The sequence below is a fragment of the Ambystoma mexicanum genome, chromosome 7q, assembly GCF_040938575.1.
Source record: "Ambystoma mexicanum isolate Mex_15411 chromosome 7q, UKY_AmexF1_1, whole genome shotgun sequence".
Lineage (NCBI taxonomy): Eukaryota > Metazoa > Chordata > Amphibia > Caudata > Ambystomatidae > Ambystoma > Ambystoma mexicanum.
Window position 1 is genome coordinate 1,161,625,820 of NC_090941.1, and position 21,515 is coordinate 1,161,647,334.

At 54.6% G+C, this 21,515-nt stretch overlaps 1 protein-coding gene across 1 annotated transcript; it reads right to left on the minus strand.

The window, feature by feature from the left end:
• Window positions 1–1,860: 1,860 nt before the first annotated feature.
• On the minus strand, window positions 1,861–20,871 carry LOC138528715 (tyrosinase-like). Its single transcript, XM_069640568.1, has 5 exons — window positions 20,814–20,871; window positions 11,273–12,104; window positions 6,656–6,869; window positions 5,076–5,217; window positions 1,861–2,893 (listed from the first exon to the last, which is right to left on the minus strand). The coding sequence occupies exons 2-5, from the start codon at window positions 12,068–12,070 to the stop codon at window positions 2,686–2,688; spliced, it is 1,362 nt and encodes a 453-aa protein (XP_069496669.1). The 5' UTR covers window positions 12,071–12,104; window positions 20,814–20,871; the 3' UTR covers window positions 1,861–2,685.
• Between the last annotated feature and the right edge of the window lie 644 nt (window positions 20,872–21,515).

Below are 21,515 nucleotides of genomic sequence, written 5' to 3' on the forward strand. Positions count from 1 at the left end.
AGTCTTGTGAAAATGTATTTTCAATAATACCGCCTGATAGTAAATATTGGCCTAAGCACATTCGCATTGCACTGTAATGTCGCATTGAATGAACCTGAAACAGGATGACTACAACGCCATTTTGAGTTGGCCACATTTTGATTGCCTCCTGCTTTCTGTTCCATGTTCAGAACTTGTGTTTTCAGCTTCAACAGAGCAAAATGAACTTTGTGCTGCTTTATGATGTTAACATAGATAAGAATGTTGAAGCTGCTAAGGTGTATTGTAATCAGTAGTTTAGATGCCATCTGTCCCAACAGTGCCTTCTCTGTTCAAACAGTAAAGTAGAATACTGAGTAGCTGGAAGTGCGCTTCTGCAGAAATCCTTGTTTTCTCTCCTTGGAACTAACTGACTTTAAGTCCAAAGAATAAATGGTAGACAAATATAAGCGAGTAAAATGAGCGATGTTACTTTGTGTCTTGTATTTGGAAAACATGTGAATTGTTTGATGGAAAACAGCAAACTATGCAATGATGTTTAAAATTGAATTAGTTATGTAATTAGGTCACAAACACTAGGTTATATATTATGTGTAGAGGGGCTGGAAGATGTGTCCAAGGCTGTGAGGAATGTGTATAAATATGTGTACTTTTGGAATGTTCAGAGGTCTCTCATCTCACGGTGTCTGCTTGCACACATTGTGGGGTGTTGAGAACCAACTGGCCACTTGCTAATAAATACAATTGTAACTTTGACTTTATGACTTGCGTATTTCTATTATGTGCTAGTAAGCCTTGATATTTTTTATCTTTCAGCATATACATTCATAACTGACCATGAACCCCTTAAACACCACCTTGGCCCACAAGCCCCTGACGCTACATTGGACATGGCACCAACATGTGTTACATGCCTCTTGTGGGCTTCAAGCCATACTGGCTGTTACGGAGCGTGATGCATTTCACAGACTCCTGAGCTTGGTGTGTGACCTCTCTCTACTGGATTGAGCTTGGATGAGGGAGTCTAGAGAGGTTTTTGTGGGGGGTTTCTAAGGTCCTGGGGGCTTTCTTGTGGGTTGCTTCTGGTGAGGGTTTCCATTGAGAATGAATTCTGCCGGAGGCTTGCACTCAGCAGTTCATGATGTCCACAGTGCTGTGTGGCTTCCTTTGGTATGCCCCTGCACAGGGCTCCAGAAGCAGGTGTAGCCACCAGCAGGTGGAGACAGAGAGCACGACCGATTCTAACTCTCTTCACAGCTACAAAGACAGTTTATGGCCCACTGTGAGCCCACACCCCCCACTACCAAGAGAACCTATGCACCTCGGTGGGAAGTGGGAAGTGTTCTGTGGAACAGGTTTGGGAGGTTGGAGGGGCTTGTTTGTTTGTTTATTTATAGTGCGCACCACAACCTGAGGTATGTGGGTGCTTCACAAGGATATGCAGTTTCAGTTACACACAACGAAAATATAGTAGGCAATACAGAATATATAACATATATACAAAATACACAGTAGGAAAAAACAAAATAAGGTCACTTACCGGTAAAGGTAATTAATATTATTTATAGCAAAAGAGATTATGTACAGATAAGGCAGCTAGGACATTCTGAGCAAAGTTCAGATGGAGGGGGGCTAATGAGACTAGTAGGGAGCATTGTAAGTAATGAGCCAGTTTTTCATATTTTTCCTGAAGTTGTGTAAGGATTGATTAGTTCTTAATGTTGAGGGGAGAGAATTCCAAAGTTGGGCGGCTCGGACCAGGAAGCTGCTGCCGCCTGCTTCAATACTTCAGTGAACGACAGCACAGAGACATACAAACAAGTTCACAGGGCAGGCAGCCTGAGATATGTACCAGCTAAATAATCGCATAGAGAGCTAAGGTGCACTTGCAGCAAATAATAATTTATTGAAATAATGTATAATTCTCCAACTCAAGCTAGAGGGAAAGCGCTATAAAACACACATACATAAAACATTCAAGAATAATACAGTGAGTAAATGCAATGACAAACAAACATGAACGACAACAACTTAAAACACTACTAGTTGGTTGAGTAAAAGTACAGGAATCAGGTTTAAAGTCATGATGTCCAGCTTTACAGCAGCTGCCACTGAGGGGCAGGTAGACGAAATAGATAATTGGCTTATTGTCCAAAGGAACTCTAACAGTGCCGTGACAGCGGCATGGCTGGACCGGTCTGGAAGCACTGCCCAGAGCAGACAAGGACTAGTGAGGTAGGTGTGTGTATGCAGCACTGGGCAGGTGTTCCCAATGTCCATGTCAACGGAAGAATCTGTGCATGAACAAACATTCCCGAGACCACCATTTTGTATTTGCTTTATGTGTAGCCACTCAAGAGAGCACACCCAGGCAGGATCTCATGCCCGCCAACGTACAGCCAAGGTGTCAAAGTTTTAGCTCCCTCAACTTACAATTCCCCAGGTAGTGGGGAAGATGTTCAAGCAGGTAGAATTGCTCAGAGACAAGTCATATCAGTCCTTTCACAGGTTCTCTCCCCAACTTCATCTAAACCTACCCAGGACTGCACGTGCCGCCACGGGAGCTGAGGTTCTGGCTGAGGCCTCACCTCATGTGGAGGGCTTGTCTGGAAATTATCTGATGGTTCCTTGAGATAGTTTAAGAGAAGTGAAGATGGCTCTGTGTTAAGCACGTTAAAGAAGGTTGTCTCTCCAGGGCCTCAGGGTTCAGTATTGTGAGTTAGGAGAACCGTTGGCATGAGGCGTATAATTGGAATATGTGTACCCAAAGACTTTTGTACTTTGAAAATAGTCCTTAATCCTCACTGGTGGCATGGAGGGCACAATGTTGTCTTCTGGGCCGTGCCCAAAAATGTTGTTCTGGGGATAGGTCTCGCTGGTAGCATTCGTCTTCTCCATCCACAGCTCCAATATTCTGCAGGGGAAGAGAAGAGAAGCATTAACTCTGAATCCTAGATGCCAGTGGGAGATGGCACCATGGTGGGCATGACCTAGACACAAGGAAGGGGTTCAGAACATAGAGTGAGGAGGAGAGAAACACGTGCCTGCACACACATATACCCACCCATATGCAGCATGCCCTGCACATATGTACTGCACATGTAAGAACACTATCTCAAACACGTATGCACACACACACACACACACACACACTCTCTCTCTCTCTCTCTCTCTCTCTCTCTCTCTCTCTCTCTCTCTCTCACTCTTTCTATCGCGCTCATACACAATTGTTTCAGAGTGCGACAAGGCAACGGAACAGGGGAGACCAAAACAGAAATGTTACTAGGCCCAATGACATGGAGAACGCGCACGTGCATGGGAGAGGGGGAAGGGAAAAGTGCATGGAAGGGGGAGAAGTGGAAAGTGCGGAGCAAAGGAGAAACAGATAAATGATAACAAATAAATAAATAATAAAGGCAAAAAAAACATTGGTAGTGCAGCCGGCATGTGGCAAGTGCTGGGTTTGAGGCAGCAGACAGGGTGGGTCTAATAAGTGCAGGAAGGAAAAGGGGGGGCTGTATGGGTACTGATACAGACCCCAGTGCACGGGGTGGCCCGGAGGCAGTGCAGAAGGGTGGTAGGGTGAGCAGGTACCTGAGCCCAGAGGACAGAGGATGGTCTGGTGCACGGTGCCAATAGAGAACAGATCAGCAGGGGAGAGGGGGAGCGAAGGCAGAAGAAAAGAGAAAGGTCTTGAGGTGCTTCCGGAACTGGAGATGGTTCTCCTCAAGTTTCAGAGTGGCAGGGAGGCTGTTCCAGAGGGATGCCCCAGCCAAAGACAGAGATCTACCCTCAGCTCGTTTCTTTGAAAAACGACTGACCGTGAGTGAGTTGGAGGTAGAGGAGCAAAGAGCTCGAGAGGGGAGGTATTTGCGGAGGAATAGCTGAAGGTATTTTGAACCCAGGTCCCAGAAAGCTTGTGGACAATACAGGGGGTTTTGAATTAAATTCTCGCATCCACTGAGAGCCAATGGAGAGATTTCAGAGCTGGAGAGATACGATCCCAGGGCTTGAAGCCAAGGTCAAGTCTCGCAGTCCTGTTTTGGATGAGTTGCAGAGGGCGGAGAGTAGAGGCAGGTAGATTTAGAAAGAGGCTGTTACAATAGTCCAACCTAGAGAGAACCAGAGCTTAGGAGACCATGAGCTTCTGGGGGCTGGCATTATAAACCTATATGTGTGCGCACACAAACACAATCTCATACACCTGCACACACAACGACACACAGATAAACATGTACACACACACAAAGAAACAATTGCATGCACAAATACACAAACGTGGACCATTTAATAAGACATACATGTAAACATGCAAACACAGTTAGCATCTCTTAAACAAGCTATGTATGCAAACCATCGACACATGCACTATTACATAAACACGCGTGCATGAATCCAAACACACACACAAACATAAAGCCACACAAACATACACGCCACCTCCCCCTCTGTCTCTGTTACCCCCCCCCCCCACCACGCACACAGAGGCTGGTATATTGAAACACATGAACCATAACATACACTCATGTATGCACGCCCACACGCACACACACACACTGACTCATGAACAGACACACCACCTCTCACCCACACGCAGACATAAAAGCAGATATATTGGACATATGCATATTACATGTATACATGTATGCACGCACACACAGACACACACACACTGACTCATGAACTGACACCCCACCTCTCTCACCCACAACACAGACATAGAAGCAGATATATTGAACACATGCAACACATGTCTGCACACACACACACACACACAAACACACACACACTTGGTGGTACCTTGGCACACGTGTATGTTATTTAGGCGTGCCCCCTGCCATTGGACAATCTGATCCGCTCTTGAAGCAGCAAGAGGAAGGCCTTAAGCCCCCCTCCCAACACCTGGCAGTTCTGTCACCTAGGTTCATGGGACAAGGCCCCTGCAAAGGGCTGCTGTCTGCATTCCCCAGCAGTTCCTGAGTGGCGGGAATAGTGCTTGGTCTCGTGAGTATGACCTGGACCCCCTTAACTCCCCGGTGAGTAGCACGCTCAGACTGAGCGAGCATGGAAACAGCATGGAAACAGCATGGACTCACTTGTCGATGAAGGCATGGTGCATAAGGAAGATGGGGTCGTTGCTGGACAGCGGCACCTGGCTCATGGTCCCGCCCATGAACATGTGGAAGAGGTTGTGCATGCTTCTCCTCCTCACCACCCCATTGGTTGGATCCATGAAGCCTGGACATTGGGAGGAAACAAAATGACTGACAGTTAAGGTCTGGTCTCCAAGCACAAGTGAGAAAGTACCAAACGGACCCACACAAGAAAAAGGAGGAGAGAACCTCGAGCAATGACAAGAATAACAGATGTCAGCGTTGCGCTGTCCCTTCTCTGAGTGAAAACCATCTTGCAAATGACAGGAAGGGGTTAGATTAATCATAACCACTGGAAGTTCCTATAAGCAGCTTTCATTCCTCCTGTTCTGTCTCCCCTCTTCCCTGACTTGAGAGGTCTAGCCATGTGCATATCAGTCCAACGGGAGCAGCCTAGCAAGAGATACCCGGGGCATGTTTCGGCCACGTTGGGCTTCATCAGTGAGAAGCATCATGGCCACCCAAGGCACATAGAGCAAGGCAACAGGCTTGGAAGAAACAGTGACTTACACATCTTAACCTTGGGGCGTAAATGCAACTAACTAAACCCGACACAAATACAACATTGGGCGTGAGGCGTGAGCAGTTAATGCTACCTTGTGTGTTTCTTGCACACAAACTTTGTGTTCATGCCACAGGAAGTATACACCTACAGGTACCAATGAAGGAGTCCACTGGGCGTGCGTGACATTGCACAGCTTGAGTTGCCTCTACTATATGCAGAGGAAGTTTCAGAGCACCATGAAAGCTGTGCTGTGAGCAGCGGTTAGAAGCCCCTAGAGATCTGACTATGCGCTATGCTGGGTGCGGCCGTGCTTCCTATGCATTCGTGCCTGTTATCCACATTGCAGGGCTGCGAGTCGCGGGGGGCGGGAGGAGGGAAGGCAAGGAGTCACACTGGCGAGGAACAGCTTGGGGGGCGGGGGGGGGGGCTATTCAGAGCCCTGTGTGGTGCACTGGGTGGGAGTGTGGCTTGGAATGCACAGGGTCCACCACACATTAGCGCTGTTCGTGTAGATTTGGACATGGAGATGGACTTGCCCTCGTGACCCTCTCCCCGTTATCTTCCTCCCGCTGGACAGCCCTTTACTGACAATGGGGATAAACACGACACCCCAGAGGAAAGCTGAGAGCAAGACACTGCACATGGGAGAACAGCAGGCAGCTGTGGGAGCTCCAGCGATGGCAGCTCGGGTCCCAACACCCACTCCACCCTGCACACCCCACAGCATTGGGAGTATGGCTGGTGGTGATCCCCCTCGCCCCCAGAGGCTGCCAGGGCTGTGCCCTGTGCCCACACTATGCAACACCACCCTCAGTTAGCCCAGCACAGGCCACAGTCCGAGTCAGAGGTGCCCAGAGCAGCAAATGCCAGAACCTGCTGCGAAGTCACACAGTGTGATCTTGCGCACTTCCCACACTAGCACAGCAAACAGGAGCACACATTGGGGCGCCAAGGCCAGTCTCTAGGCGCCCGACTGGCAAAGGATAGTCGACTGTGGGCGAGTGGGATTGGCAGGTACCTTCCAGGCAGTTGCGGAAGCTGCGCTTGGCGGAGATGTTGAAGGGCGGTGTGTCGAAGTCCTTCCACTTTAGTGCATCCTCCACGTCCTGGAAGGAGGACAGCCTGTTGTTACTGGGGTCCGCGCCAGGGTTCCTGTGCAGCGGCTCCATACGGCAGGGTTCCTCAGCCACGGGGCAGTACTTGTCTATGTAGTTAAACCCACTGCAGATGCTCTGGGAATGGAAGAGAGAAGAGAGAATTCAGGAGAAAACCAGGACAGGGCCTCTGCGATCTGGAACCCGAGGAGGCTATAGAATGATCTGGAACATGACGAGGCATAGAACATTCCAATGCATGGCCAAGCAAAACATGTGATGTAGCATGGCAGTGTTTGGAGAGTTCAGGGGTGCTGCACTGCATGGAACATTCCAATGCAAGGCAAAGCAAAGCAAGTGATGGAGCATGGCCGTGGTTGGAGAGTTCCGGGGCACTGCACTGCATGGAACATTCCAATGCATGGCCAAGCAAAACATGGATGGAGCTTGGCCATGGTTGGAGAGTTCCGGGGCACTGCACTGCATGGAACATTCCAATGCAAGGCAAAGCAAAGCAAGTGATGGAGCATGGCCGTGGTTGGAGAGTTCTGGGACACTGCACTGCATAGAACATTCCAATGCATGGGCAAACAAAGCATGTGATGGAGCATGGCAGTGTTTGGAGAGTTCTGGGGCGCTGCACTGCATGGAGCATTCCAACGCAATGCAAAGCAAAGCAAGTGATGGAGCATGGCCGTGGTTGGAGAGTTCCGGGGCACTGCACTGCATGGAACATTCCAATGCATGGCCAAGCAAAACATGTGATGGAGCATGGCCATGGTTGGAGAGTTCCGGGGCACTTCACTGCATTGAACATTCCAATGCAAGGCAAAGCAAAGCAAGTGATGGAGCATGGTCGTGGTTGGAGAGTTCTGGGACACTGCACTGCATAGAACAGTCCAATGCATGGGCAAACAAAGCATGTGATGGAGCATGGCAGTTTTTGGAGAGTTCTGGGGTGCTGCACTGCATGGAACATTCCAATGCAAGGTAAAGCAAAGCAAGTGATGGAGCATGGCCATGTTTGGAGAGTTCTGGGACACTGCACTGCATAGAACATTCCAATGCATGGGCAAACAAAGCATGTGATGGAGCATGGCAGTGTTTGGAGAGTTCTGGGCGCTGCACTGCATGGAACATTCCAATGCATGGCCAGGCAAAGCATGTGATGATGCATGGCAGTGTTTGGAGAGTTCCCGGTCAATGCACTGCATAGAACATTCCAATGCATGGCCAAGCAAAGCATGTGAGCATGGCAGTGTTTGGAGAGTTCTGGGGCGCTGCACTGCATAGAACATTCCAATGCATGGCCAAGCAAAACATGTGATGGAGCATGGCAGTGTTTGGAGATTTGTGGAGCACTGCACTGCATAGAACATTCCAATGCATGGGCAAGCAAAGCATGTGATGGAGCATGGCAGTGTTTGGAGAGTTCTGGGGCGCTGCACTGCATAGGACATTCCAATGGATGTCCAGGCAAAGCAGGTGATGGAGCATGGCAGTGTTTGAAGAGTTTTGGGGTGCTGCACTGCATAGAACATTCCAATGCATGGCCAAGCAAAGCATGTGATGGAGCATGGCAGTGTTTAGAGAGTTCTGGGGCGCTGCACTGCATAGAACATTCCAATGCATGGCCAAGCAAAACATGTGATGGAGCATGGCAGTGTTTGGAGATTTGTGGAGCACTGCATAGAACATTTCAATGCATGGCCAAGCAAAGCATGTGATGGAGCATGGCAGTGTTTCGAGAGTTCTGGGGCGCTGCACTGCATAGAACATTCCAATGGATGTCCAGGCAAAGCAGGTGATGGAGCATGGCAGTGTTTGGAGAGTTCTGGGGTGCTGCACTGTATAGAACATTCCATTGCATGCCTAAGCAAAGCATGTGATGGAGCATGGCAGTGTTTGAAGAGTTTTGGGGTGCTGCACTGCATAGAACATTCCAATGCATGGCCTAGCAAAACATGTGATGGAGCATGGCAGTGTTTGGAGAGTTCTGGGGCGCTGCACTGCACAGAACATTCCAATGCATCTCCAAGCAAAGCATGTGATGGAGCATGGCAGTGTTTGGAGAGTTCTAGGGCACTGCACTGAAGAGAACATTCCAATGGATGTCCAAGAAAAGCAGGTGATGGAGCATGGCAGTGTTTAGAGAGTTCTAGGGCACTGCACTGCAGAGAACATTCCAATTGATGTCCAAGCAAAGCAGGAGATGGAGCATGGCACTGTTTGAAGAGTTCAGGGGTGCTGTACTGCATAGAACATTCCAACGCATGGCCAAGCAAAGCATAGAGCATGCAGGATTCTCTCCAAAATGGCGGAATCCATTGGTGGCACCAGTACAGAGAATTTGCTTAGAAATGCACCTGGACGGGATGAGATGGGACTCCGATAATGAGTGGCCAGGGGATAAGGAGTGACCAGGGGATAAACTCTTCACGGGATGGGATGGGACTCAGATAAAGAGTGGCCAGGGGATAAGGAGTGACCAGGGGATAAGGAGTGACCAGGGGATAAACTCTTCACGGGATGGGATGGGACTCTGAAAAGGCAAGTGGCCAGGGGATGAGGAGTGGCCAGGCCATGAACTCTTCACGTGATGAGATGGGACTCCGATAATGAGTGGCCAGGGGATGAACTCTTGACAGGATGGGATGGGACTCCGAGAAGGAGTGGCCAGGGGATAAGAAGTGGCCAGGGGATGAACTTTTCATGGGACTCGGAGAAGGCAAGTGGCTAGGGAATGAGGAGTGGCCAGGGGATGAACTCTTCACTGGTTGAGATGGGACTCAGAGAAAGAGTGGCCAGGGGATAAGGACTGGCCAGGCGATGAACTCTTCACTGGTTGAGATGGGACTCAGAGAAAGTGTGGCCAGGGGATAAGGAGTGACCAGGGGATAAACTCTTCATGGGATGGGATTCTGAGGAGGCAAGTGGCCAGGGGATGAGGAGTGGCCAGGGATGAACTCTTCACAGGATGAGATGGAACTCCGAGAAAGAGTGGCCTGGGGATGAACTCTTCACTGGTTGAGATGGACTCCGAGAAGGAGTGGCCAGGGGATAAGGAGTGGCCAGGGGATGAACTCTTCACTGGTTGAGATGGGACTCCGAGAAGGAGTGGCCAGGGGATGAGGAGTGGCCAGGGGATGAACTCTTCACTGGATGAGAACTCCGAGAAGGATTGGCCAGGGCATAAGGAGTGGCCACGGGATGAGGATTGGCCAGGGGATGAACTCTTCTTTGGTTGAGATAGGACTCCGAGAAGGCAAGTGGCTAGGGAATGAGGAGTGGCCAGGGGATTAACTCTTCACGGGATGAGATGGGACTCTGAGAAGGCAAGTGGCCAGGGGATGAGGAGTGGCCAGGGGACGAACTCTTCACGGGATGAGATGGGACTCTGAGAAGGCAAGTGGCCAGGGGATGAGGAGTGGCCAGGGGATGAACTCTTCACTGGTTGAGATGGACTCCGAGAAGGAGTGGCCAGGGGATAAGGAGTGGCCAGGGGATGAACTCTTCACTGGTTGAGATGGGACTCCAAGAAGGAGTGGCCAGGGGATGAGGAGTGGCCAGGGGATGAACTCTTCACGGGATGAGAACTCAGAGAAGGAGTGGCCAGGGGATAAGGAGTGACCAGGGGATAAACTCTTCATGGGATGGGATTCTGAGGAGGCAAGTGGCCAGGGGATGAGGAGTGGCCAGAGATGAACTCTTCACTGGTTGAGATGGACTCCGAGAAGGAGTGGCCAGGGGATAAAGAGTGGCCAGGGGATGAACTCTTCACTGGTTGAGATGGGACTCCGAGAAGGTACGTGGCTAGGGAATGAGGAGTGGCCAGGGAATGAACTCTTCACTGGTTGAGATGGACTCCGAGAAGGAGTGGCCAGGGGATAAGGAGTGGCCAGGGGATGAACTCTTCACTGATTGAGATGGGACTCCGAGAAGGCAAGTGGCCAGGGGATGAGGAGTGGCCAGGGGATGAGGAGTGGCTAGGGGATGAACTCTTCCCTGGTTGAGATGGGACTCCGAGAAGGAGTGGCCAGGGGATGAGTTCTGTTCTTTCATGGAGGAGCTTCTGAAATGAAGGATCGCCCTTTCCTGGGAGCTGAGACCCCCACAGCAGGGTATGAAGCTCTGCGTAATGCCCGGGCGAGTACCAGAGGGAGCAGTAAGCGCCCTACTCTTCCTGGCACATAGGGCAGGGCAATCACTGGTGTTTTGAAGTATCACCAACATGCATCCCTGGTGGTCTAGAGTTAGTGAAACAGAGAGTGCGCTTAGAGGGGGCCAGGAGAAGCTTCCCATCCTTATACTCTGAGGTGCAGTAAATGCCCTCTGCTCTCTGGCACCCTGGCATGCTGTGTCTCCCTCGCCCACAGTAGGCCACGGCCAGCTGCTGTGGCATGGCTCTAGCACATGTTGAGTGAGGGTCGCGCATGCAGCGTTTGGAGATTCAAGGCATTATTAGGAACTCAGTGTATGGCGCAGGATGGGGTCCCAGGAAAGGCCCTCCGAGGCAGGCCCACCTTGCTCCGAGCGCTTACCTTCCAGCTGGCGAAGTAGGAGGAGGAGGTCAGGACCCCCTGGGAGTCGCTGGCGCCCATTATGGGGTTGGTGCAGATGGTGCAGGTGGAGTTATCGCGACTCCAGTCGTAGTAGGGGATGAAGAAGTCGGGGTCTTTGGTCAGGATCTGCATCTCGCGCTCCAGGAAGAGGAGGTACCAGCGGTGCCAGGGCGGGAAGGCAGGGCCTTCGTGGGCAAAGTTGGTGGTCAGGTTGAACTCGTCGTTTTGCAGCAGGGGCTGGAAGGAGTAGTAGTGGGCCCAGGCAAAGACGTCGTAGACGGAGGCCTCGTGGAAGCGGAAGGTGCTGCGCTCGTGCCTGTTGCTGGCAGTCATGATGTGGTAGCGGGCACTGACTTTCATCTTGGCCAGGCTGAGGTAGCTGAAGAACTTCAGGAGCTCCGGCCGGGAGAGTTCGCGGACCTCCTTGCGGACAGTCATCTTCTTCGTCTCGCACCGCTCCCCGGTGTATCCGAACTTGCAGTCCCCGCAGTCTGCGCCATCGTAGTTGCCACTGCAGACGCAGACGCTGTCATAGAACTCCCGGGGCCAGTCCAGGCGGTCATCGTTCTGCTGCCTGTAGCTCTTCCTGTGGGTGTGGGGGGCCGCATGCATGAACTTGCAGCGCCCTCTCCTGGACGCAGCCCCGCACATGCTGCCGTCCTGAGCTCGTGGGCAGCAGCACCTCTCCTTCAGGGCTTCTTCTGTGGTGCAGGCCTTGGGGAACAGGCTCAGCACCCCACTGAGGCACAGCGAGAGGAGCAGGAGGGTGGGCAGCATGGCTTCACGCTGGCTGCGGCGATCCAGTGAGTGTCTGTGGAACAGAACAGAAACACAGTGAGCCCTCAGTCCTCATGCCACCACAAGCAGAATGAGTGGGCGTTTAGAAGGGCATGAGCCATGAGGCTGGTGGGCCCTGCCTGCCTGTGCGGGCTCTGCCTGCCTGTGCTGCACCTTGTTCATGCGGTGGTGGTCCCTGCCTGCCTGTGCTGCATCTTCTTCATGCGGTGGTGGGCCCTGCCTGCCTGTGCGGTCTCTGCCAGACTGTGCTGAATCTTCTCATGCAGTGGAGGTGCATGCCTGCCTGTGCTGCATCTTCTTCATGCGGTGGAGGTCCCATGCCAGCCTGTGCTGAATCTTGCTCATGCAGTGCAGGTCCCTGCTTGCCTGTGCTGCCTCTCACTCATGCTGTGGTGGTCCCTGCCTGCCTGTGCTGCATCTTGCTCATGTGGTTGTTGTCCCTGCCTGCCTGTGCTGCCTCTTGCTCATGTGGTGGTTGTCCCTGCCTGCCTGTGCTGCACCTTCTCATGCGGTGGAGGTCCCTGCCTGCCTGTGCGGTCTCTGCCGGCCTGTGCTGAATCTTCTCATGCAGTGGAGGTGCATGCCTGCGCGTGCTGCATCTTGCTCATGCGGTGGTGGTCCCTGCCTGCCTGTGCTGCATCTTCTTCATGCGGTGGAGGTCCCTTGCCAGCCCGTGCTGCATCTTGCTCATGCGGTGGCGGTCTCTGCCAGCCTGTGCTGAATCTTGCTCATGCGGTGGCGGTCTCTGCCAGCCTGTGCGGTCTCTGCCTGCCTGTGCTGAATCTTGCTCATGCGGTGGCGGTCTCTGCCAGCCTGTGCGGTCTCTGCCTCCCTGTGCTGAATCTTGCTCATGCGGTGGCAGTCTCTGCCAGCCTGTGCGGTCTCTGCCTACCTGTGCTGAATCTTGCTCATGAGGTGGTGATCCCTGCCTGCCTGTGCTGAATCTTGCTCATGTTGTGGTGGTCCCTGCCTGCCTGTGCGGTCTCTGCCTGCCTGTGCTGCATCTTGCTCATGAGGTGGTGATCCCTGCCTGCCTGTGCTGAATCTTGCTCATGCGGTGGCGGTCTCTGCCAGCCTGTGCGGTCTCTGCCTACCTGTGCTGAATCTTGCTCATGAGGTGGTGATCCCTGCCTGCCTGTGCTGAATCTTGCTCATGTTGTGGTGGTCCCTGCCTGCCTGTGCGGTCTCTGCCTGCCTGTGCTGCATCTTGCTCATGAGGTGGTGATCCCTGCCTGCCTGTGCTGAATCTTGCTCATGTTGTGGTGGTCCCTGCCTGCCTGTGCGGTCTCTGCCTGCATGTGCTGAATCTTGCTCATGAGATGGTGATCCCTGCCTGCCTGTGCTGAATCTTGCTCATGTTGTGGTGGTCCCTGCCTGCCTGTGCGGTCTCTGCTTGCCTGTGCTGCATCTTGCTCATGAGGTGGTGATCCCTGCCTGCCTGTGCTGAATCTTGCTCATGTTGTGGTGGTCCCTGCCTGCCTGTGCGGTCTCTGCCTGCCTGTGCTGAATCTTGCTCATAAGGTGGTGATCCCTGCCTGCCTGTGCTGAATCTTGCTCATGTTGTGGTGGTCCCTGCCTGCCTTTGCTGAATCTTGCTCATGCGGTGGTAGTCCCTGCCTGCCTGTGCTGAATCTTGTTCATGCAGTGGTGGTCCCTGCCTGCCTGTGCTGAATCTTGCTCATGCGGTGGTGGGCCCTGCCAGCCTGTGCAGGCTCTGCCTGCCTGTGCTGCACCTTGCTCATGCTGTGGTGGTCCCTGCCTGCCTGTGCGGTCTCTGCCGGCCTGTGCTGAATCTTCTCATGCAGTGGAGGTGCATGCCTGCGCGTGCTGCATCTTGCTCATGCGGTGGTGGTCCCTACCTGCCTGTGCTGCATCTTCTTCATGCGGTGGAAGTCCCATGCCAGCCTGTGCTGAATCTTGCTCATGCAGTGCAGGCCCTTGCCTGCCTGTGCTGAATCTTGCTCATGCGGTGGAGGTATCTGCCTGCCTGTGCTGCCTCTTGTTCATGGGGTGGCGGTCACTGCCTGCCTGTGCTGCATCTTGCTAATGCTGTGGTGGTCCGTGCCTTGCTGTGTTGCCTCTTGCTCATTTGGTGGTTGTCCCTGCCTGCCTGTGTTGCAGCTTGTTCATGCGGTGGAGGTCCCTGCTTGCCTGTGCTGCCTCTCACTCATGCTGTGGTGGTCCCTGCCTGCCTGTGCTGCCTCTTGCTCATGTGGTTGTTGTCCCTGCCTGCCTGTGCTGCCTCTTGCTCATGTGGTGGTTGTCCCTGCCTGCCTTTGCTGCCTCTTGCTCATGTGGTGGTTGTCCCTGCCTGCCTGTGCTGAATCTTGCTCATGTTGTGGTGGTCCCTGCCTGCCTGTGCGGTCTCTGCCTGCCTGTGCTGCATCTTGCTCATGAGGTGGTGATCCCTGCCTGCCTGTGCTGAATCTTGCTCATGTTGTGGTGGTCCCTGCCTGCCTGTGCGGTCTCTGCCTGCCTGTGCTGAATCTTGCTCATGAGGTGGTGATCCCTGCCTGCCTGTGCTGAATCTTGCTCATGTTGTGGTGGTCCCTGCCTGCCTGTGCGGTCTCTGCCTGCCTGTGCTGCATCTTGCTGATGAGGTGGTGATCCCTGCCTGCCTGTGCTGAATCTTGCTCATGTTGTGGTGGTCCCTGCCTTCCTGTGCGGTCTCTGCCTGCCTGTGCTGAATCTTGCTCATGAGGTGGTGATCCCTGCCTGCCTGTGCTGAATCTTGCTCATGTTGTGGTGGTCCCTGCCTGCCTTTGCTGAATCTTGCTCATGCGGTGGTAGTCCCTGCCTGCCTGTGCTGAATCTTGTTCATGCAGTGGTGGTCCCTGCCTGCCTGTGCTGAATCTTGCTCATGCGGTGGTGGGCCCTGGCAGCCTGTGCGGGCTCTGCCTGCCTGTGCTGCACCTTGCTCATGCTGTGGTGGTCCCTGCCTGCCTGTGCGGTCTCTGCCGGCCTGTGCTGAATCTTCTCATGCAGTGGAGGTGCATGCCTGCGCGTGCTGCATCTTGCTCATGCGGTGGTGGTCCCTGCCTGCCTGTGCTGCATCTTCTTCATGCGGTGGAGGTCCCATGCCAGCCTGTGCTGAATCTTGCTCATGCAGTGCAGGCCCTTGCCTGCCTGTGCTGAATCTTGCTCATGCGGTGGAGGTATCTGCCTGCCTGTGCTGCCTCTTGTTCATGGGGTGGCGGTCACTGCCTGCCTGTGCTGCATCTTGCTAATGCTGTGGTGGTCCGTGCCTTGCTGTGTTGCCTCTTGCTCATTTTGGTGGTTGTCCCTGCCTGCCTGTGTTGCAGCTTGTTCATGCGGTGGAGGTCCCTGCTTGCCTGTGCTGCCTCTCACTCATGCTGTGGTGGTCCCTGCCTGCCTGTGCTGCCTCTTGCTCATGTGGTTGTTGTCCCTGCCTGCCTGTGCTGCCTCTTGCTCATGTGGTGGTTGTCCCTGCCTGCCTTTGCTGCCTCTTGCTCATGTGGTGGTTTCCCTGCCTGCCTGTGCTGAATCTTGCTCATGTTGTGGTGGTCCCTACCTGCCTGTGCAGTCTCTGCCTGCCAGTGCTGCCACTTGCTCATGTGGTGGTTGTCCCTGCCTGCCTGCGCTGCCTCTTGCTCATGTGGTTGTTGTCCCTGCCTGCCCGTGCTGCATCTCACTCATGCTGTGGTGGTCCCTGACTGCCTGTGCTGCCTCTTGCTCATGTGGTTGTTGTCCCTGCCTGTGCTGCCTCTTGCTCATGTGGTGGTTGTCCCTGCCTGTCTGTGCTGCCTCTTGCTCATGTGGTGGTTGTCCCTGCCTGTCTGTGCTGCCTCTTGCTCATGTGGTTGTTGTCCCTGCCTGCCTGTGCTGCCTCTTGCTCATGTGGTGGTTGTCCCTGCCTGCCTGTGCTGCCTCTTGCTCATGTGGTTGTTGTCCCTGCCTGCCTGTGCTGCCTCTTGCTCATGTGGTGGTTGTCCCTGCCTGCCTGTGCTGCCTCTTGCTCATGTGGTGGTTGTCCCTGCCTGCCTGTGCTGCCTCTTGCTCATGTGGTTGTTGTCCCTGCCTGCCTGTGCTGCCTCTCGCTCATGTGGTGGTTGTCCCTGCCTGCCTGTGCTGCCTCTCTCTCATGTGGTTGTTGTCCCTGCTTGCCTGTGCTGCCTCGTGCTCATGTGGTGGTTGTCCCTGCCTGCCTGTGCTGCCTCTTGCTCATGTGGTTGTTGTCCCTGCCTGCCTGTGCTGCCTCTTGCTCATGTGGTGGTTGTCCCTGCCTGCCTGTGCTGCCTCTTGCTCATGTGGTGGTTGTCCCTGCCTGCCTGTGCTGCCTCTTGCTCATGTGGTTGTTGTCCCTGCCTGCCTGTGCTGCCTCTTGCTCATGTGGTGGTTGTCCCTGCCTGCCTGTGCTGCCTCTTGCTCATGTGGTGGTTGTCCCTGCCTGCCTGTGCTGCCTCTTGCTCATGTGGTTGTTGTCCCTGCCTGCCTGTGCTGCCTCTTGCTCATGTGGTGGTTGTCCCTGCCTGCCTGTGCTGCCTCTTGCTCATGTGGTGGTTGTCCCTGCCTGCCTGTGCTGCCTCTTGCTCATGTGGTTGTTGTCCCTGCCTGCCTGTGCTGCCTCTTGCTCATGTGGTGGTTGTCCCTGCCTGCCTGTGCTGCCTCTCGCTCATGTGGTGGTTGTCCCTGCCTGCCTGTGCTGCCTCTCGCTCATGTGGTTGTTGTCCCTGCCTGCCTGTGCTGCCTCTCGCTCATGTGGTGGTTGTCCCTGCCTGCCTGTGCTGCCTCTCGCTCATGTGGTTGTTGTCCCTGCTTGCCTGTGCTGCCTCGTGCTCATGTGGTGGTTGTCCCTGCCTGCCTGTGCTGCCTCTCGCTCATGTGGTTGTTGTCCCTGCCTGCCTGTGCTGCCTCTCGCTCATGTGGTGGTTGTCCCTGCCTGCCTGTGCTGCCTCTTGCTCATGTGGTGGTTGTCCCTGCCTGCCTGTGCTGCCTCTCGCTCATGTGGTTGTTGTCCCTGCCTGCCTGTGCTGCCTCTTGCTCATGTGGTGGTTGTCCCTGCCTGCCTGTGCTGCCTCTTGCTCATGTGGTGGTTGTCCCTGCCTGCCTGTGCTGCCTCTTGCTCATGTGGTTGTTGTCCCTGCCTGCCTGTGCTGCCTCTTGCTCATGTGGTGGTTGTCCCTGCCTGCCTGTGCTGCCTCTTGCTCATGTGGTTGTTGTCCCTGCCTGCCTGTGCTGCCTCTTGCTCATGTGGTGGTTGTCCCTGCCTGCCTGTGCTGCCTCTTGCTCATGTGGTGGTTGTCCCTGCCTGCCTGTGCTGCCTCTTGCTCATGTGGTTGTTGTCCTGCCTGCCTGTGCTGCCTCTTGCTCATGTGGTGGTTGTCCCTGCCTGCCTGTGCTGCCTCTTGCTCATGTGGTGGTTGTCCCTGCCTGCCTGTGCTGCCTCTTGCTCATGTGGTGGTTGTCCTGCCTGCCTGTCCTGCCTCTTGCTCATGTGGTGGTTGTCCCTGCCTGCCTGTGCTGCCTCTTGCTCATGTGGTTGTTGTCCTGCCTGCCTGTGCTGCCTCTTGCTCATGTGGTGGTTGTCCCTGCCTGCCTGTGCTGCCTCTTGCTCATGTGGTGGTGGTCCCTGCCTGCCTGTGCTGCATCTTGCTCATGTGGTGGTTGTCCCTGCCTGCCTGTGCTGCCTCTTGCTCATGTGGTGGTTGTCCCTGCCTGCCTGTGCTGCCTCTTGCTCATGTGGCGGTGGTTCCTGGTGGCAGAGGAGAGAACCCTCCCTCTATCCTATGGCAGCCTGGTAGCTTAGGCTGGGCATATGCACAGGGGGTGTCACTCCGCTGCCAGGGCGAGCTCTGGCATCACTCCGCAGAGGACTGCATGGCATTAGTAGAGTGGTCGTCATGGGTCATTTATGGTGGTGGGAGAGAGAGTCAGATATGTGGGGGCAGAAGGGGAGAGTAGGGATTGAAGAGGACACCAGGCTGGGCTGTGTATCTTCGCGTTGGCTGTTGACCCGGGAGTGTTGTTGCCCACTCCTTTGGGGGTTCCAGTTGATGAAGATGGTGGGGCTGGAGGCTGATGGGCAAGAGTGGGGGTGACCTCTGGTGTTTCATACACGCCATTGCCTTGGCATGTTGCCACCTTTCCTAGGGCTGCAGGAGGATAGCGGGCACCGCTGGCGTCTCACTCGAGGGCTAGGCAAGGGCCGGTACATAGCTAAGCACCTGCAGAACCTGGCATGTGCCTGGCACACAGTAGCTGAGCTACGCGAGGCATGAAAGCCGATCCCCTCCCAGGATCTCCCGCTCCTGTCTAGACAGATTGAGGTGAGCACTCTTTGTCAGGTGAGAGTGCCCTGAAGCTATGCGCCTTGAATGCTTCCCACCCTCGGAGCAGAATTCCAGGTGTGGCCCTCACACCGCCGATGGGATGCTGGGAAGAGAGGCAGCCGGGCACAGCGCGCGCCCTCAGGCGGAACACAGTCAGCAATGGCTAAACAAGCCCTGAACTGTGTCAGACAGTGCAGAGAGAATCTGAAGGAAAAACTTGTGTCTCCAGTAATAGTGGAGGCAAGCTTCTAGCTGTGCCCTGTGGCCTGATACCTGCGACCCATCCCAGCGACCCATCCTAGCTCATCCCAGTGACCCATCCCAGCTCATCCCGGCTACCCATCCCAGGTCATCCCAGCTCATCCCAGCGACCCATCCCAGCTCAACCCAGCTCATCCCAGTCCCCCATCCCAGCTCATCCCAGTCACCCATGCCAGGTCATCCCGGCGACCCATCCCAGGTCATCCCGGCTCATCCCAGAGACCCATCCCAGCTCATCCCAGCGACCCATCCCAGCTCATCCCAGCGACCCAACCCAGCTCATCCCAGTCCCCCATCCCAGCTCATCCCAGTCACCCATCCCAGGTCATCCAGGCGACCCATCCCAGGTCATCCCGGCTCATCCCAGCTCATCCCAGCGACCCATCCCAGCTCATCCCAGTCCCCATCCCAGCTCATCCCAGTCACCCATCCCAGGTCATCCCGGCGACCCATCCCAGGACATCCCGGCTCATCCCAGTGACCCATCCCAGCTCATCCCAGCGACCCATCCCAGCTCATCCCAGCGACCCAACCCAGCTCATCCCAGCTCATCCAGTCCCCCATCCCGGCTCATCCAAGTCACCCATCCCAGATCTTCCCAGCAACCTATCCCAGCTCATCCCAGTGACCCATCCCAGCTCATCCCGGCGACCTATCCTAGGTCACCCAGCTCATCCCAGCGACCCAACCAGCTCATCCCAGTCTCCCATCCCAGCTCATCCAGTCACCCATCCCAGCTCTTCCCAGCGACCTATCCCAGCTCATCCCAGTGACCCATCCCAGCTCATCCCACCCCCCCATCCCAGCTCATCCCAGTTACCCATCCCAGGTCATCCCAGCAACCCATCCCAGCTCATCCCAGTCCCCCATCCAAGCTCATCCCAGCGACCCATCCCAGCTCATCCCAGTCCCCCATCCAAGCTCATCCCAGTCACCCATCCCAGGTCATCCCAGCGACCCATCCCAGCTCATCCCATCGACCTATCCCAGCTCTCCCCAGTCAACCATCCCAGCTCATCCCAGCGACCCATCCCTGCTCAGCCCAGCAACCTATCCCAGCTCATCCCAGCGACCCATCCCAGCTCATCCCAGCGACCCATCCCAGCTCTTCCCAGTCACCCATCGCAGCTCATCCCAGCAACTCATCCCAGCTCTTCCCAGTCACCCATCCCAGCTCATCCCAGAGACCCATCCCAGGCCATCCCATCTCATCCCAGTGACCCATTCTAGCTCTTCCCAGCTACCCATCCGAGCTCATCCCAGTGAGCTATCCCAGCTCATACTGGAGGCCCATCCCAGCTCGTCCTAGAGGCGATTCCAGCTCATCCCAGCGACCCATCCCAGCTCTTGGGAGTAGCAGGGCTCTGAAACTCGTTAACAATACCGGATGTCCATCGCCAACCCGCATGTCTAGGCGCTTTACCAACTTCCAGGCACAGCAGGGGTAGGGTTATCAAAGCGTTGGCCTTTCATTAGAGTACAGAGGAAGGCGGGGATTGATGTGTGCACTGTTTACTGCCTCACCTCACACATTACGTAGTAAAGGGTTTTCTGCTCAGCAAAGCTCCTAAAAGCACCAGCCTGGGAGCTATGCAAAGGAGGCTCAGATGTCTGTGAGTCGAGAAGGCCTTCTGACGCTGCACATTCAGTGGCATCGAAACAGGTTCTAGACTTATGGGCCCGAGGGTCTAGATCCGTCCTAAGCTCTAGGCTGACTTTGAGATCTAGGTCACAGCAGGGATCAGTGCTCAGAACATCCACATGAAATTGGACAGAGTCGAGTATCACTGGAGTGGAGGCGGCCCGGAGCCTGCCTCGCGGCTCTGCTGAAGCAAATACAGGTTATTTTGGGGTGCAATGAGAGTAAGGCAGTTACTTATGGACCAAGCCGTCCATTCCCTTCTCATGGCGCCTGACACCTGCAGGGAGATAAGCACCCACATTCCACGTGACTGCGCAGTGCCCGTGGCTGCACCCGGGGAACCACGAGGGAGGACCGGGAGTGGAGGCACCACCTGCAGAGATCCACCCCCCTCAACTCTACCAGGATCTTTCCCTTCACCCAGGACCATGACCCCACTCTCACGAGAGACCCCTGTGGTGGGCCTTCCACCACAGCAGAGAACAGTCACGTGACCTGTGTAGGACCCCCATACTGCCCCATACGGTACCTCTGAAGTCAGTTGCAAGCCTCCGCGCAGGTGATATCCTCCTTCGCAGACCGTCTTCTGAAGCTCATGATGGAGTCATGGAATGGGCACCTATTTATATGGCTGGGTGCATGGCCAGGGTGGGGCCAGCCTGCCACCAGGAAGAGGGTGGTGTCAAGCCGCAGGCGCGTAAGAAGCCTCAGGCTCCGCACTCAGAGGAAACCCCAGATTTCATAAGACACCATTGCGTCACCATCAGCATGCCAAGGAAACACCCCTGCTTGTGACATTACCAGTCCTGTTTTTAGCTCCATGTGCTTCATAAATATAGAAACAGGCCTGCGACATCCAGCGAGCACCGGCTCAGCAGGGCCTGTTATATCATCATAACATTTGCTGACTCAGGGATGAGTTCCAGCGGCACACCTCAGTGCTGGCTGCCCTGCAGTGTGGGGAAATGCCCGCGCTGAATTCCTAAACTGAAATACTTGCAATCTGGGAAAAGTGCTGAGTGCTGCGCCATTCCATGGAGCTGACTCCTGCCAGCAAAGGGGGCGTGAGATCAAGAGTGGAAACTCAAGGTAGAGTTGGGAGGACTCTTTCCAGTTGCATTACCTGGGCAGCAAGCTTTTTTTTGGTTTGGCTTGAATGTCCTTCACTAACCTACGGTACTTGTGGTGCAGCAGACTAGGCAGGTGTGTAACGGTTTATTAACAAGCCACC

What these genes read in the sequence shown, in the direction of transcription:
- LOC138528715 (XM_069640568.1), bottom strand. Translation starts at nt 12,070, where the DNA reads ATGCTGCCCACCCTCCTGCTCCTCTCGCTGTGCCTCAGTGGGGTGCTG. An exon ending in CCTACTTCGCCAGCTGGAAG is followed by an intron (nt 6,870 to 11,272) that starts GTAAGCGCTCGG and finishes TTCCATTCCCAG; the next exon opens with AGCATCTGCAGTGGGTTTAA. An exon ending in CTTCCGCAACTGCCTGGAAG is followed by an intron (nt 5,218 to 6,655) that starts GTACCTGCCAAT and finishes CCCAATGTCCAG; the next exon opens with GCTTCATGGATCCAACCAAT.